At 35.4% G+C, this 12568-nt stretch overlaps 1 protein-coding gene across 1 annotated transcript in view; it reads left to right on the forward strand.

Moving 5' to 3' along the window:
• LOC101734693 overlaps positions 1-12568 on the forward strand; it is a 107458-nt gene that overhangs the window by 72576 nt on the left and 22314 nt on the right. Inside the window, exon 5 of the mRNA XM_012963437.3 lies at positions 4770-4834. Within this exon, the coding sequence (XP_012818891.1) occupies positions 4770-4834 (65 nt within the window). The remainder of the gene's footprint in view (positions 1-4769; positions 4835-12568) is intronic.

Consider the following 12568-nt stretch of genomic DNA (forward strand, 5'->3'; position numbering starts at 1 on the left):
AGCTCCAACCTGGCCCAAGGAAAGCCTCCCATAGGACTCAATGGCACTCTGCAGCTCCAACCTGGCCCAAGGAAAGTCTCCCATAGGGCTCAATGGCACTCTGCAGCTCCAACCTGGCCCAAGGAAAGTCACGATAACGAAGCTTGAACGAATCCGAAACTTTCGTACTCGGCGCGAAGGCTACGAAAAAGACAATTCGCGCAAGTCGTAACGCTACGAAAAAGTCGCGACATTTTGCGAAACAGTCATAACGGCTACGAAAAAGTCACGTCAATTTACGAAAAAATCGCAAAATACCGTTCATTACGAAAAAAACGCATTCGGACGCCTTCGGACCGTTCGTGGATTAGTAAATCAGCCCTTTAGTAGAAGAGAGTAAAGAAAGGAAAGCAAAATTGTGATATTTTGTTATATTTGTTACATTGTAATGAGCCAATGGGACCACTGAACAACTGTTGAATGATAAAGGGGGCTTAAACTGAAGTCCAACAACCACAGCTCTAGAAGATCACACTGTATCTAGTGAGAAGGTAAGAATAGCTTTTCCACCCATAAATGCAACATCATGCAAACTTATATATTTCTGAATTTGGCAAAAAATTATTTTTTAGAGTGGAAGCATGTACTAAAAGTCTTCTTTAAAGGAAAAGTAACACTAAAAATTACGATCAATTGTTGATCCTAGCCTTCCTTCTGTATAGGAAAGAGTCAGGCTAGGATCTATCAATCGATTGTCGCATAGTGGATTCTTCCCTGCATCGCCGTATCGCCCTATTTCAAATGACTGGAAGCCAAGTTTTAGCAGGTATTTTCTAATAAAGCATTCAAAATAATAAATGGTGTGCAGGATAGGGCAATTATTGGGGGAGGGTAGAATAGATTTTTTACTTAAAAAATTTTAGTGTTACTTTTCCTTTAAACTTTAGTTTTCATGTAGAGCAGTGATCCCCAACCAGTAAGCAACATGGTGCTCACCAACCCCTTGGATGTTGCTCTCAGTGGCCTCAAAGCAGGGGCTTATTTTTCAATTCCTGGCTTGGAGGCAAGTTTTGGTTGCATAAAAACTAGGTGTACAGGTATAGGACCCATTATCCAGAATGCTCGGGACCAAGGGTATTCCGGATAAGGGGTCTTTCCGTAATTTGGATCTCAATACCTTAAGTCTACTAAAAAATCAATAAAACATTAAACCCAATAGGATTGTTTTGCATCCAATGATTATTTATATCTTAATTGGGATCCATTACAAGGTACGGTTTTATTTCTACATAGAAAAAGGAAATCTGTTTTAAAATTCTGAATTATTTGCTTATAATGGAGTCTATGGGAGACAGGCTTTCCGTAATTCGGAGCTTTCTGGATAACGGGTTTCCGGATAAGGGGTCCGATACCTGTACTGCCAAACAGAGCCTTCTGTAGGCTGCCAGTCCACATAGGGGCTACCAAATAGCCAATCATAGCCGTTATTTGGCACCCCAGAAATTTTTTTATGCTTGTGTTGCTCCTCAGCTCTTTTTACATCTGAAGGTGGCTCACGGGTAGAAAAAAACGTTGGTGATCACTGATGTAGAGTGATTATTCTTTTTTAATGTAAATGTGAATTTAAATGAGGCTTTTGTATATACTGTAGGTTAAAACTGACACACAGACAATATTAGGTTAAGGGAATCTATTGTTGTTTAATCTTGACTTGTTTCCACTGACTTTTATAAGTGTGAGTAACCATGCTAGTAATTTACTACCACATTTTCAGTCAGTAGTCAAAAATGAGTGAAATGTGGTAGTACAGTGCTAGCAAGGTTAGTCACACTTATAAAAGTCAGGAGAAACTAATCTAGGTTAAAAAATAATAAATTGCCTTAACCTAATATTTCACCAAGATAAATATGAAGTGGAAATAAATAAAAAAAAATACTTATTTATCATCACTCATACATTTTGTAGTAATGTTCTAGCACAAAATCAATTAAATAACATGTTTGTGCCATAAATAGGATTTATGGTTTGATCAGTCAGTCCTTTTGGTAATGAAATAGACCAGCTATGGAAAGAACTCCTTTTAGCCAAAAAAACAAAACAAAAACAAGACCATAATAAATAAATTACAAAATAAAATATTATAAAAATAAAAATAAAAAAACTATTAGAAAAAAGTCTGCCTTGTTACACTTAAAGTAAGGTATGGATTGTAGGATAAAACAAAAAATCCTTGTAGAAATATTATTGGTGTTAAAGAATCACAAAATTAACTGTTTTTCACTCTGAAAAATAGAACAAAATTGATTATTTTGTCCCACAAAATTAATTTTGTGATATGTCTATGATCTATTTTGAAAGTTGATTAGTTCAACAATAAAAACGATCTTGTTTGTGTTACAAAATACACAATATCTATTTTTGGAAATTATTGTTAATTTGCAGTTAATTCTATTTTTATTTCATTTAGTGTGATAAAGATTCCATTTTGTTGTATAGCAAAAACTTTGTATTGTGCAGAAAAGCTATGCCACAACAGATATAAAGGCTCATGCACAATGCCCCACGCAATGCGAAAAATAGACACAATCGGTTAGTCAGTGCTGTATTAGTGAATGGTGGGTGGGAAGAGGCACATAGGCATTATTTAGATGTGCAAGGTAATGAGCAACAGGAGGCTCAGCCTAAGGCTCTTGCACCACTTAGTGCACTGTGCCCCTGCGCAGTGTGGCTCAAAATTGCTGGTGTTTTACATTTTCATTACCAAAGTGGCACATCATAGACGAGTATGTTTAATATACCATTTGCCTTTCAAGGGTTGCGGTAATATGTACCACAAATGCATCCTCATATCCAGTAATTGGATTAGAAGTGCAAATGTATCTGTAATTACACAAAATAACAGATTAAGTATTTGAAAGGTTTTTAACTTTGTCTTAAAGAATGTGAAGCACAAATATATTTTCATAAAGAGTCTATGCCATCTGATTCCCATGCGTATATATTGTATGTTTAAAGTAATCTTTATCATCAATAGCAGATGTAGGGGAAACAATATGATTACTTTCCTAACCAACAAGCAATCAGCATGATGAAGCTACTTTAATATTGAAAATCTTTTAAGACCATGACAGTGGTTATAGTTTTTATTCTAAACTAAGATAGACACAGTCCATGAAGGGAACCCAGCTTTAGTGTTCCAGATGAATGAAAGCCTTTAAAAAAATGTCATTATTCTTTTGCTTTGTTCTCCACTTTATGACCATACCACCCAGTAAAGTTGTCCTAAGTGGCCTAATATGATATAAACTTCAAGAAGAAGTAAATGAAAATGTTATGAAAAATTCTTTAAGGAAATTTCTCAAGCTTCAGATGTTCTGTGATTGACAGTTTTAGTGGTCTTCTGAATGCAGCCTGGGTTTCTGAAAAACTAGATAATGTTTGATGGAAAACATAGAACACTCTAAATAATATCATTACAATCAGCTACGATCTCCTATATATATATCTATATATACATACACACACGGGATTATTTACTGCGGGTAAAAAACACCATTTTGGTAAAACCAAACATCACATTTTCACCAATTTTTTTCAATATGTTGCATTTTTCTGCAAGCAAAGATAGGAATAGAGGTGAGCTGTACTTTTTGTCTAGTCTCTATGGATGTTAAACTGTACCCCACCACATTATAAGACAATCCCTCCTTCCTAATATTGTTGTGGTGTCTCCATATTTAATTCTTTGTCATTGATAATCCCTGAGTATGGATCCTTATATATCGCATTGGTTACATGAATTTATAGAAACTGCACTCCACCCAGGCCTGATCAGTTAAATGATAGGTGAGTGCCAACTGGAATTGACTGCTTATGTATTATATAAATATATCTATATGTGTGTGTATAATACCATCAGTCATACAGATGTAGTCACTCACTTATTTTAATATATTTGCCTTCCTGCATGCAGTCCAAGTAGAAATGGGGAATCTTCAAGTGACAGAGCCGCACTCACAGGACTTATGTAGGAAACAATTTTCACACAGCTGACATTTCGGCTGTATCCAAAGCCTTTCTCAAAGGAAGTGTACACATAAAGCCACCACCCATAAAGGGTGGAAAAAGGTGGAAAACTTCCTTAGTGACTTCTAAAGACATCATAGCCATGAATCTGTATGTAAGTAAATGTGCTCAAATCAATACTAAATAAACAAGCAAATATATATATATAAATCATTACAACTGTATTTAGATGTATCCCATGTCCTGTTCTCACAGTGCAATACTGTAGCACAAACAGCCGTGCAACAGCAACAGTGTCTATTTCTAATGGAAGTTCATTTATTTGCAGAATCACTGAGTATACGTTGTTCCAGAAACCATCTGACCAATATGCTTGTCATAGAGACAGACAATCTGCATAGAATAGTAACTACTTTGAAGACCATGTCAATGTTTTTTGAACTGCAAAAAAACAACACATTAGGTAGTAAACTCATGAAAAGTAGAATTATGGTTAGCGTTCATAAGTCTGTGGCACAAGCCTATCATTACTTACATTGCAACCCAGCATAAGCAGGTAATGTGTGATGTCCCATGGATTATCTTCATGTCCTTTGAATTTATATATATACATAAGTACCATTACCTACTATGCACACACACCAGAATGCACAGACACACAAACACACATACACATTTTCAGCATTAATATGCAATTGATCTTAAAGACATTTTATCCACATAGATCAGAGTACGCTAAGAATTCATCTTGTTTTTATTTTCAGTCTTTTACGGTCTGCACATCAATCTGCATCCTTAAGTAGAAACATTCCAATTCAGCATGAGCGATGTAAGTACGTATACGTGTTTCAAAGGCATTTTGTTTGGTGAATGACTTGTATTACTTAAATTCATATCAAGACTCATGGCTCCCTTTGAATGTCATCAGACGTGCTTTTCCAAAATACTGCATTTCCAAATGTATCGCAATTTATTATAGTCTGTGTGTAGGAATGACACCTTTGTCTGAAAATATTTTACTGCATGATCTTGCAGGATGCATAGCATATTGGTTAATGGCCTTAATCAACAGCAGAGGAAGTGTAAAGAATAAAAGAAATACTCAACCTAAGTGTCCACATGTACATTTTCCATAACTACAGAATATTTTTTTGCCAACCTGCCAGTTCTTCTCCACTGAGCATAAAGATATGAAATAAAGTACCAAATTCTTTGTTCTGGTGTGCCAAAGCTTTTCTATCATTTGTCCTTTAGTTGTTACGTCACACAGCTCACTGGTTGCGTTATACTCTTATACCTTATTATATGGGCATTAATATAAATCATGGGTGGCACAAAAGATAATTTAAACATATATTTTATACAATATTATGCAAAAACACGTATAATCCCTTTTAATTTAAAAAAGAGTAAACAATTGGATTTTATGCTATTACGCAAATTGTTAAAATTCTGGAACCCTAATATATTCCTAGCATTTAGAGGTTGAACATATTTGGAGTGCTTGTGGGACAGACAGGAGGCATTGTTATGTTCAGAAATCTTGCCTTCTTTCTGCCAGAGCTAAGCACTGCGCCCAGGCTGTGCATGTACAAGTCTTACTTTAAACCTACAGGCAAAGGCATGTGTTGAGCTGCCTAATTTTAAAAGAAAACCAACAGTATAACCTAAGATTAATTTTGTTAATTAATTATTATTAATTAATTATGTTGCCTACTTATCAAACTGCCCACATATCAAGCAAATTCCTTTTCAACTACTGTACATCACATTTTTTAGCCCAGATTTTCTTTGGTTTTAGATGAATTATTTAATTTAGACCCATTTAGAATTTACTAGAATACTTCATGGAGTCAGGTGTATTTAAATTTCTGACAAAACACTTCTTTTTTTACATGCTAATTAAAGGGGCTGATTTATTATGTATTGATTTGGTGTAGGTGAATCACTGTAAGGGCTCTGGCACACGGGGAGATTAGTCGCCCGCGACAAATCTCCCTGTTTGCGGGCGACTTATCTCCCAGAGTTGCCATCAGTTGCCATTCCACCGGCGAAAATGTAAGTCGCCGGTGGGATGGCACACGCGGCGGCGCGATTTCAGCAAATCGCCGAAAATGCCTCGCGAGGCAACTTCAGCGATTTGCCGAAATCGCCTCCGCAGCGTGTACCATGCCACCGGCGACTTACATGTTCGCCGGTGGGATGGTAGTTCGGGGAGATTAGTCGCCATGACAAGGGAGATTTGTCGTGGGCGACTAATCTCCCCGTGTGCCAGAGCCCTAAGACAACATGAGTCAGCTCTTTAACTAGTTTTGTTTAGCTTTTTTTTTGTTCCTCTTGTTCCCCTACAAACAAATTTATTCCAAAAATAAAAACCTGGGACTTCATGTTTTCTAATTCACCCACACCCAATCATAGGTAATAAGTCAGCCCTTTAGCATGTCAAAAATTCAAATTAAAATGTTAAAAAGTTACAGAGCTCCATAAGCCCCAAATATGTAGGGATATGATTAACTTGGTGTAAGGACCTAGTGGGTGCAGCGCTCTAAAAGATTGTTCAAAGGCATCACAGCACTTAAGGACAGGGAAACACTATGCACTTGTTCTTTAATAGTCTGTGGTGGCTGAACATCTTTTAATATAGGTGAAAATAACAATATATTTGTTTGCTTATTTATATATAAGTTTTTTGGATGAGGGATTATGATTAATTTGGTTAGTTAAGAAGCAGAGCTGTTTAAAGAATTTAAATATAAATAAATGTGTTACGGCTACGAAGTGTATGAGATTCATTAACTAGATTCCTTGCTCTATGACTTCTTAAAGGTAACCATATCTCTTGTTCTTTTCTGATCCTGATGGTCAATTTTTTTTTACATTTGTCATAAATGCATTATGGTAAAACAATCTGTTTAAATCTACACTTAAAACTATCGCTTCTGTGCAAGTGAGAACTGTTATTTCAGCCTAAAAATGCCTTTATACAGGAGTCATAATTATAATGCAGAGCAGGGGCTCATCAGCTGCTTACATCATTTGAGAACTGAAGTTCCTTGAAGTTTACATGATTTAGATGTATTGATACTCATTAAAATAATGATTCGGTGCAGGAGACGCACGGCTCTACTTTCTCTGTGCAGAGGCAAAGGACAGAAGCGCATCACAAATGTTATCATGACTTTTGTTGCAAATGGCAGCACACTAATATTTGTGTGTTTTGTAAATTCTATTAGCAGTTGTAAGACTGTCATATACCACCCTTGGGAACTGGTGCCCTCATGAAGCACAATTACAATGAGGATATCTCATTATCTCATTGGCTTTAGCTTACTGTTCTGTTACCATGGTTTCGAATACACAGAGGAGTCTGAAAGTAAGAGCGTTGCTAACAAAGAACATATCCTTGTACAATGACATCAGATCATGTTAGACAGAATACACTTAATTAAATACCCCCTGAAGCAGGGCACAAAAGATAGCTAGATGATAGACAGACAATCCAAAGAAATGCATATAATAGAAGTAAACAAATATGTGTAATTTACATGCATACAAATAATAGCTAATATGTAGCCATGAAAAATAGTTCGTTTCATCTATGTTTCACTCAGCCCTGAGACCTTCATCAGGGCCATTTGGTTGCACTCGCAATAGATTAAGTGGATACAGAAATATAAATGACAAAATTAATTATATTAAGTCAAGTTCTGAACTAAGAATACTTTTGAAACAGAATCAATCCTAGATTTGCAAAAAGGAGTTTATAACACATGACACGTATGTGTTAAGATATATACATAACAAGCAATCAAGAAACACTGTGGGTTGTTACACATTGTGTTTAGTGTGTAAATATATGTAGAGTTTATAAGATAAAGCATAAAAGTGCTTGTGCTGAGAAATAGGGCACTGGAAAAGGTTACTTTCCCTTTCTGTTGAAACATAGGGGCTCAATTACCAAAGGTCATATAGAAAAATGTTGTACAATCTCAATGGAAATTTGTCTTTCTCTCAGATCAATATTGTTAGATATTTATCAGTTTTCTCACCTTTTCTTGTCCTGTTTTTTCAGTGGATAAATTAAGGAACTCATAGCTGTGGAAATCCATTTAATGCATACATCAATATTTGTCTGAATGGAAAGCTGTTAGTCCATTTACACAAAAATTCAAAAGATGACTTGAAAGTTTTCAAGAAGCTTTACCATTAGGGTAATGGCACAATGGGTGGTTTGTCACAAAAAATCATGGCAAAAAAAGGCATTTTCACCTGATTATAGGATTTAGGTGGTCTGGATGTTTTGATTATGTGTGGATCAAGGAAAAGGTATTTCCAGGAACTTTGTCACCAATGGGGAGCATGATTTAAAGTCCATGGGAACCTTCAGCATACCAGGCATTTTCATGCCTTAGAAAATTAAAGTGCAAAAGTAAAATACCCAAGAATGAAAATGAGAAGTCTAAACACCAGCACTGCATGGGGGGCACTGCACTTAAGGATATGGGGTTCACAATAGCTGTAATTCTGAAGCATGTCTATCTTTTCTATTCAGAATTGGCCATCCACAATTGTCATATGTATAAATCAATTTAATGAATAGGAAAGGATATCTGATATGTAATACAGTAACATAGTAGAGGAAGTTGATAAAAGTCAATTTCAACCTATTTGTGAAACCTGCCTAACTACTAGTTCAGCCTCTCCAGTTTGCCTCAGAGGGGTAAAAAAAATCTTCCTAACTCCCAGAGGGCAATCGTACCAGTGCCTGGGTAAACATTGTACTAGTTAATCTCAGCAGCTTGATAAAAAAGGCATTCGCCCCTTTATTGAAGTTATCTAATGTATCTGCCAGTACAACCACTTCAGGGAGAGAATTCTACAACTTCACAGTCCTCACTGTAAAAACCTTTTCCAATTCTTAAGATGGAACCTCCTTGCATCTAAATTGTATAGATGATCTTGTGTTTGCTGGAAGGCTCTAAATTATGAATAAAACATCCAAGTGTTTATTTTATGGACTCGTATATATTTAGACATAGTTACCATATCGCCTCTTAAGCACCACTTCTCCAGTGTAAACAATTCCAGCTAAACCAAACTTTCCAAAACCTTCCAATCACTTCATCGATTTAGTAGCAACAGAGACCAAAAGTGAACTGAATATTTTGGATGGGGCCTTACCAGTGCTTTAGACAGAGGGAGTATGACCCTCTCTTCCCAACCTCTTTCCTGCTGCTGGATGGGCTAGGTACTTGTGATTTATTATTTACAAGTACCCCCAGATCTTTTCTATCAAGGACGTATGTAACTTAATCCCATTTAGGGCATAAGTGGCTTGCATATGTAAAATATAGCGCAGTGTACACACACAGATTGAAAGCTGAGAAAATGAATGCATATAGATGATGTGGAGGCCAGTGATTATATACATACATGCATGAGTTCCTAAGCATAAAATATGCATTTACGTTTAGTAATAAACAAGATTCCATCCAAGTACAATTATGTATGTAATATAATAAATGTTACGGTTAGGCTATACATATTTTTCAATACATAATTGATGAAAGTTCATTTAAGTGTTTGTATTATGCAATATGTGTCTGTTAAGAAAGCACATTACAAAAGACATTAGTCAACAACATTAGTCCCCATTGTGTATAAACTTCTCCATTAAGAATAAGGTGACCTGATTGCTTAAAGGTGGAATATTAAGTTACTAGAATACAACAGGTCTTCAAATGAAGCAGGATTTAGTAAAACAAATTGGCTCAACCTTTCAACCATGGAGAATAATGGCTGCATGCACTGTGTGTACCAGATTCATGAAAAAAGTCTGCTCCATCTGGTTAGCTAAATGTATTGAAAGCAGGAGGCCTACAAATAATCCATTAATAATACACCAAAAGGCAGATATTTCTACCCTGAAGAATACAGTTTTAACAGCAGCTATGGGTTTCTGTAACTCACATCAGATTTGTTTCTATTTTATTTATTTGTCGTCCTGCCTGTTATATTAAAAGCTTTGCTATGACTCTTTTTAAGCTTCAGTGTTTTGTTCTAGAATCCAAGCATTACAAATTCCAGAAATCACTTCATTTTCCCTTGAGGATATCAGGTGACTTAATGTGACAATAATGACATCCCCAGTGGTGTTAATTGATTTTGTCCTAGTAGAGAGGATAATTTGGCGTCCACAGTGCTTTTAGATCATGGGGACTGATTGCATGCCAAGGTAGTATTACTGTTAATGAACAGAAAACACACTGTCCTCTTTAAAAGGCAGTATGCTAATTATAACAAACAGACTACAGAGAGCCATAGGTCATTTATTTTTTAAAGAAAGTAAACTCTATACCCTTTGCATAAAACAGAAAATTGATTGTATATTTGTAAATGTAATTCCTTACTCAACAAATCCCACTATCTATGTTCCATGAAAGGACAAAGTTCATGCAATATTAAATATGATAATACACTACAACACTGGAAGATGTAAATTATTGAAACCCAGCATTTATTAATAGCCTAATTAACTTGGATATATCTTTGAAAGAGGAGATTGTGCAAAATTGTATTTTGTATTATAAATATTATAGCTGTAATGCCTTGATTATGAGAAAGATGAACATTATATGATATTTATAATATATTTATATATAAGTAAAATGACTTACAGTCCTGCAAACTTGGCATTTTAATGGTTTAAATTGCATTCTTCTTACAGTGAACTTTAGTTTTCCTTTTTACATTATTATTCCACTAAACCCAATACCTCCACATATATGTCTTGTCCTATACCCATTTTATCATTTATTTTTGTTTGATTCTTAACTTCTGCTTTACCTTTACAGCACCCCAACTATATCAGTGATATTCGCTGTTTCCTACAGTTCTATTATAAATTGTAATTTTAGTTATACCACTGATTCAACCCACTGCAAAACCCATATTCCTCTTCAACCTGCAGCACTCCAAAGGTTGATGCACTAACAGCAACCCACCAAGACAAGTATGTCAGTGGGAAGTACATGCAGTGGTTGCCCATATGTATTCTATATTTTATCTGCATTCTAAACTTAAACTATATGCATAATATTTGACACTTTCACCATATTATACAATAAAGTGCACTTATTTCATTTCTAGTTATTTTTTATAAAAGGTTTAGTTATCAACATAGCCCTTGTTAAAATCAAGCTCATCGTAGTTTAAAATGTAGCAATTTGGCCCAATAAAAAATATTTATGAAGAATAGTAGAAAACGGGCATGGATACTGTCCTCAGTGCTAGGAAGCAGCTGCAAAGACTGATAGAATGTTAATGTGCCTATGTATAAATCAGAGAACATGTTTAGTATTGGATACATTATACATTACTAGGTACCCACCTACGAAAGACGTAGAAGAACTGGAAAACAAATTACAGAATAAAAAACAAATTAACTAAGGTTATAGATGATCTAACTTATAGGGAAAGACTTGTTTTATAGAGGATTTGACTCACATGTACAAATAATAATAATTTGTCAAAATAACCTTGTGTTCCTTTATACTGGGCAGGTGGAATAAGGGTTTATTTTACAGGAGGGGCTGGAAGGTTATAGAATTGCCTACCAAGTTGTAGACACTGATTTTTTGGTGGGTTCAAAATGAGTCTGGTATCTTTCTAGCAGGAATGTGTCTCTTAATCTCATTGGCCTCAGATCACCCTGTATTGCAGCTTAAAGCTAAAATTTGCTTTACCCCCCTTGACAAAGTGGCTAGTAAAATAGAAGTTGCAATTTCAGGTGTCTGTCCAGATTGATAGGGTTAGCTTTAATCTCTGGCTTTGCTAATGGAATGTATGGGCAGTAGGGACATTTGGGAAGGATTTTTTTTCAGTTCGGATTATTTCTTAGCCTTTTCAAGTGAACTAGGAATTCGGCCAAGATCTACCCCACCATCTTGGACAGGTGTTTTCAAACACGTCTATTACTAGTAAAACACACGTAGAGAGAGTTATCAGTAAATGATCAGCATTGTCTTCTGTAGCCATGACAAGTAGCTGCTATTAGTATATCATCATATAGCTTTAAAGAGTTGAACAATTGAAGAAGAACTTTTTTGATCAGTCATTTTGGGGATTTTACTCAAGTTGTTTATGGAAATTAGGGTTTACATCAGAATGGTCAAATCTTTTTTTTTATTTGGCTTCATCCCTATTAATTGCATATAAGAAGTTATTTGGCTCATATCATTCACCCGTACTCATGTTTTTTTTTAAAAACAGATAGACATGCGCTTATTTGAAAAGACAGCACTTCTAGTTTTGTCTAAACTTGTTTTGGACTGATGTACACAGTGTTGTCTCTAATTTTCTGAATGCTTTATGAATTTATATTGGTGGGAAACCTAAATGAGGAAAAGCTTTTACAAAGGAGTTTACTACATGGAGCTTTGAAAGAGAGCTATTGTAATTAGTAATTTATGTTTCTTTCGCTTAAGATTTTTATTTTTTTTTGGTGGTAATCACTGGTCATTGGGTAGCAATGTGAGTTAAAAGAGGTCCATCTCCATTCAGT

This window comes from Xenopus tropicalis, chromosome 5, assembly GCF_000004195.4.
Source record: "Xenopus tropicalis strain Nigerian chromosome 5, UCB_Xtro_10.0, whole genome shotgun sequence".
In the NCBI taxonomy this organism is placed as follows: Eukaryota; Metazoa; Chordata; class Amphibia; order Anura; family Pipidae; genus Xenopus; species Xenopus tropicalis.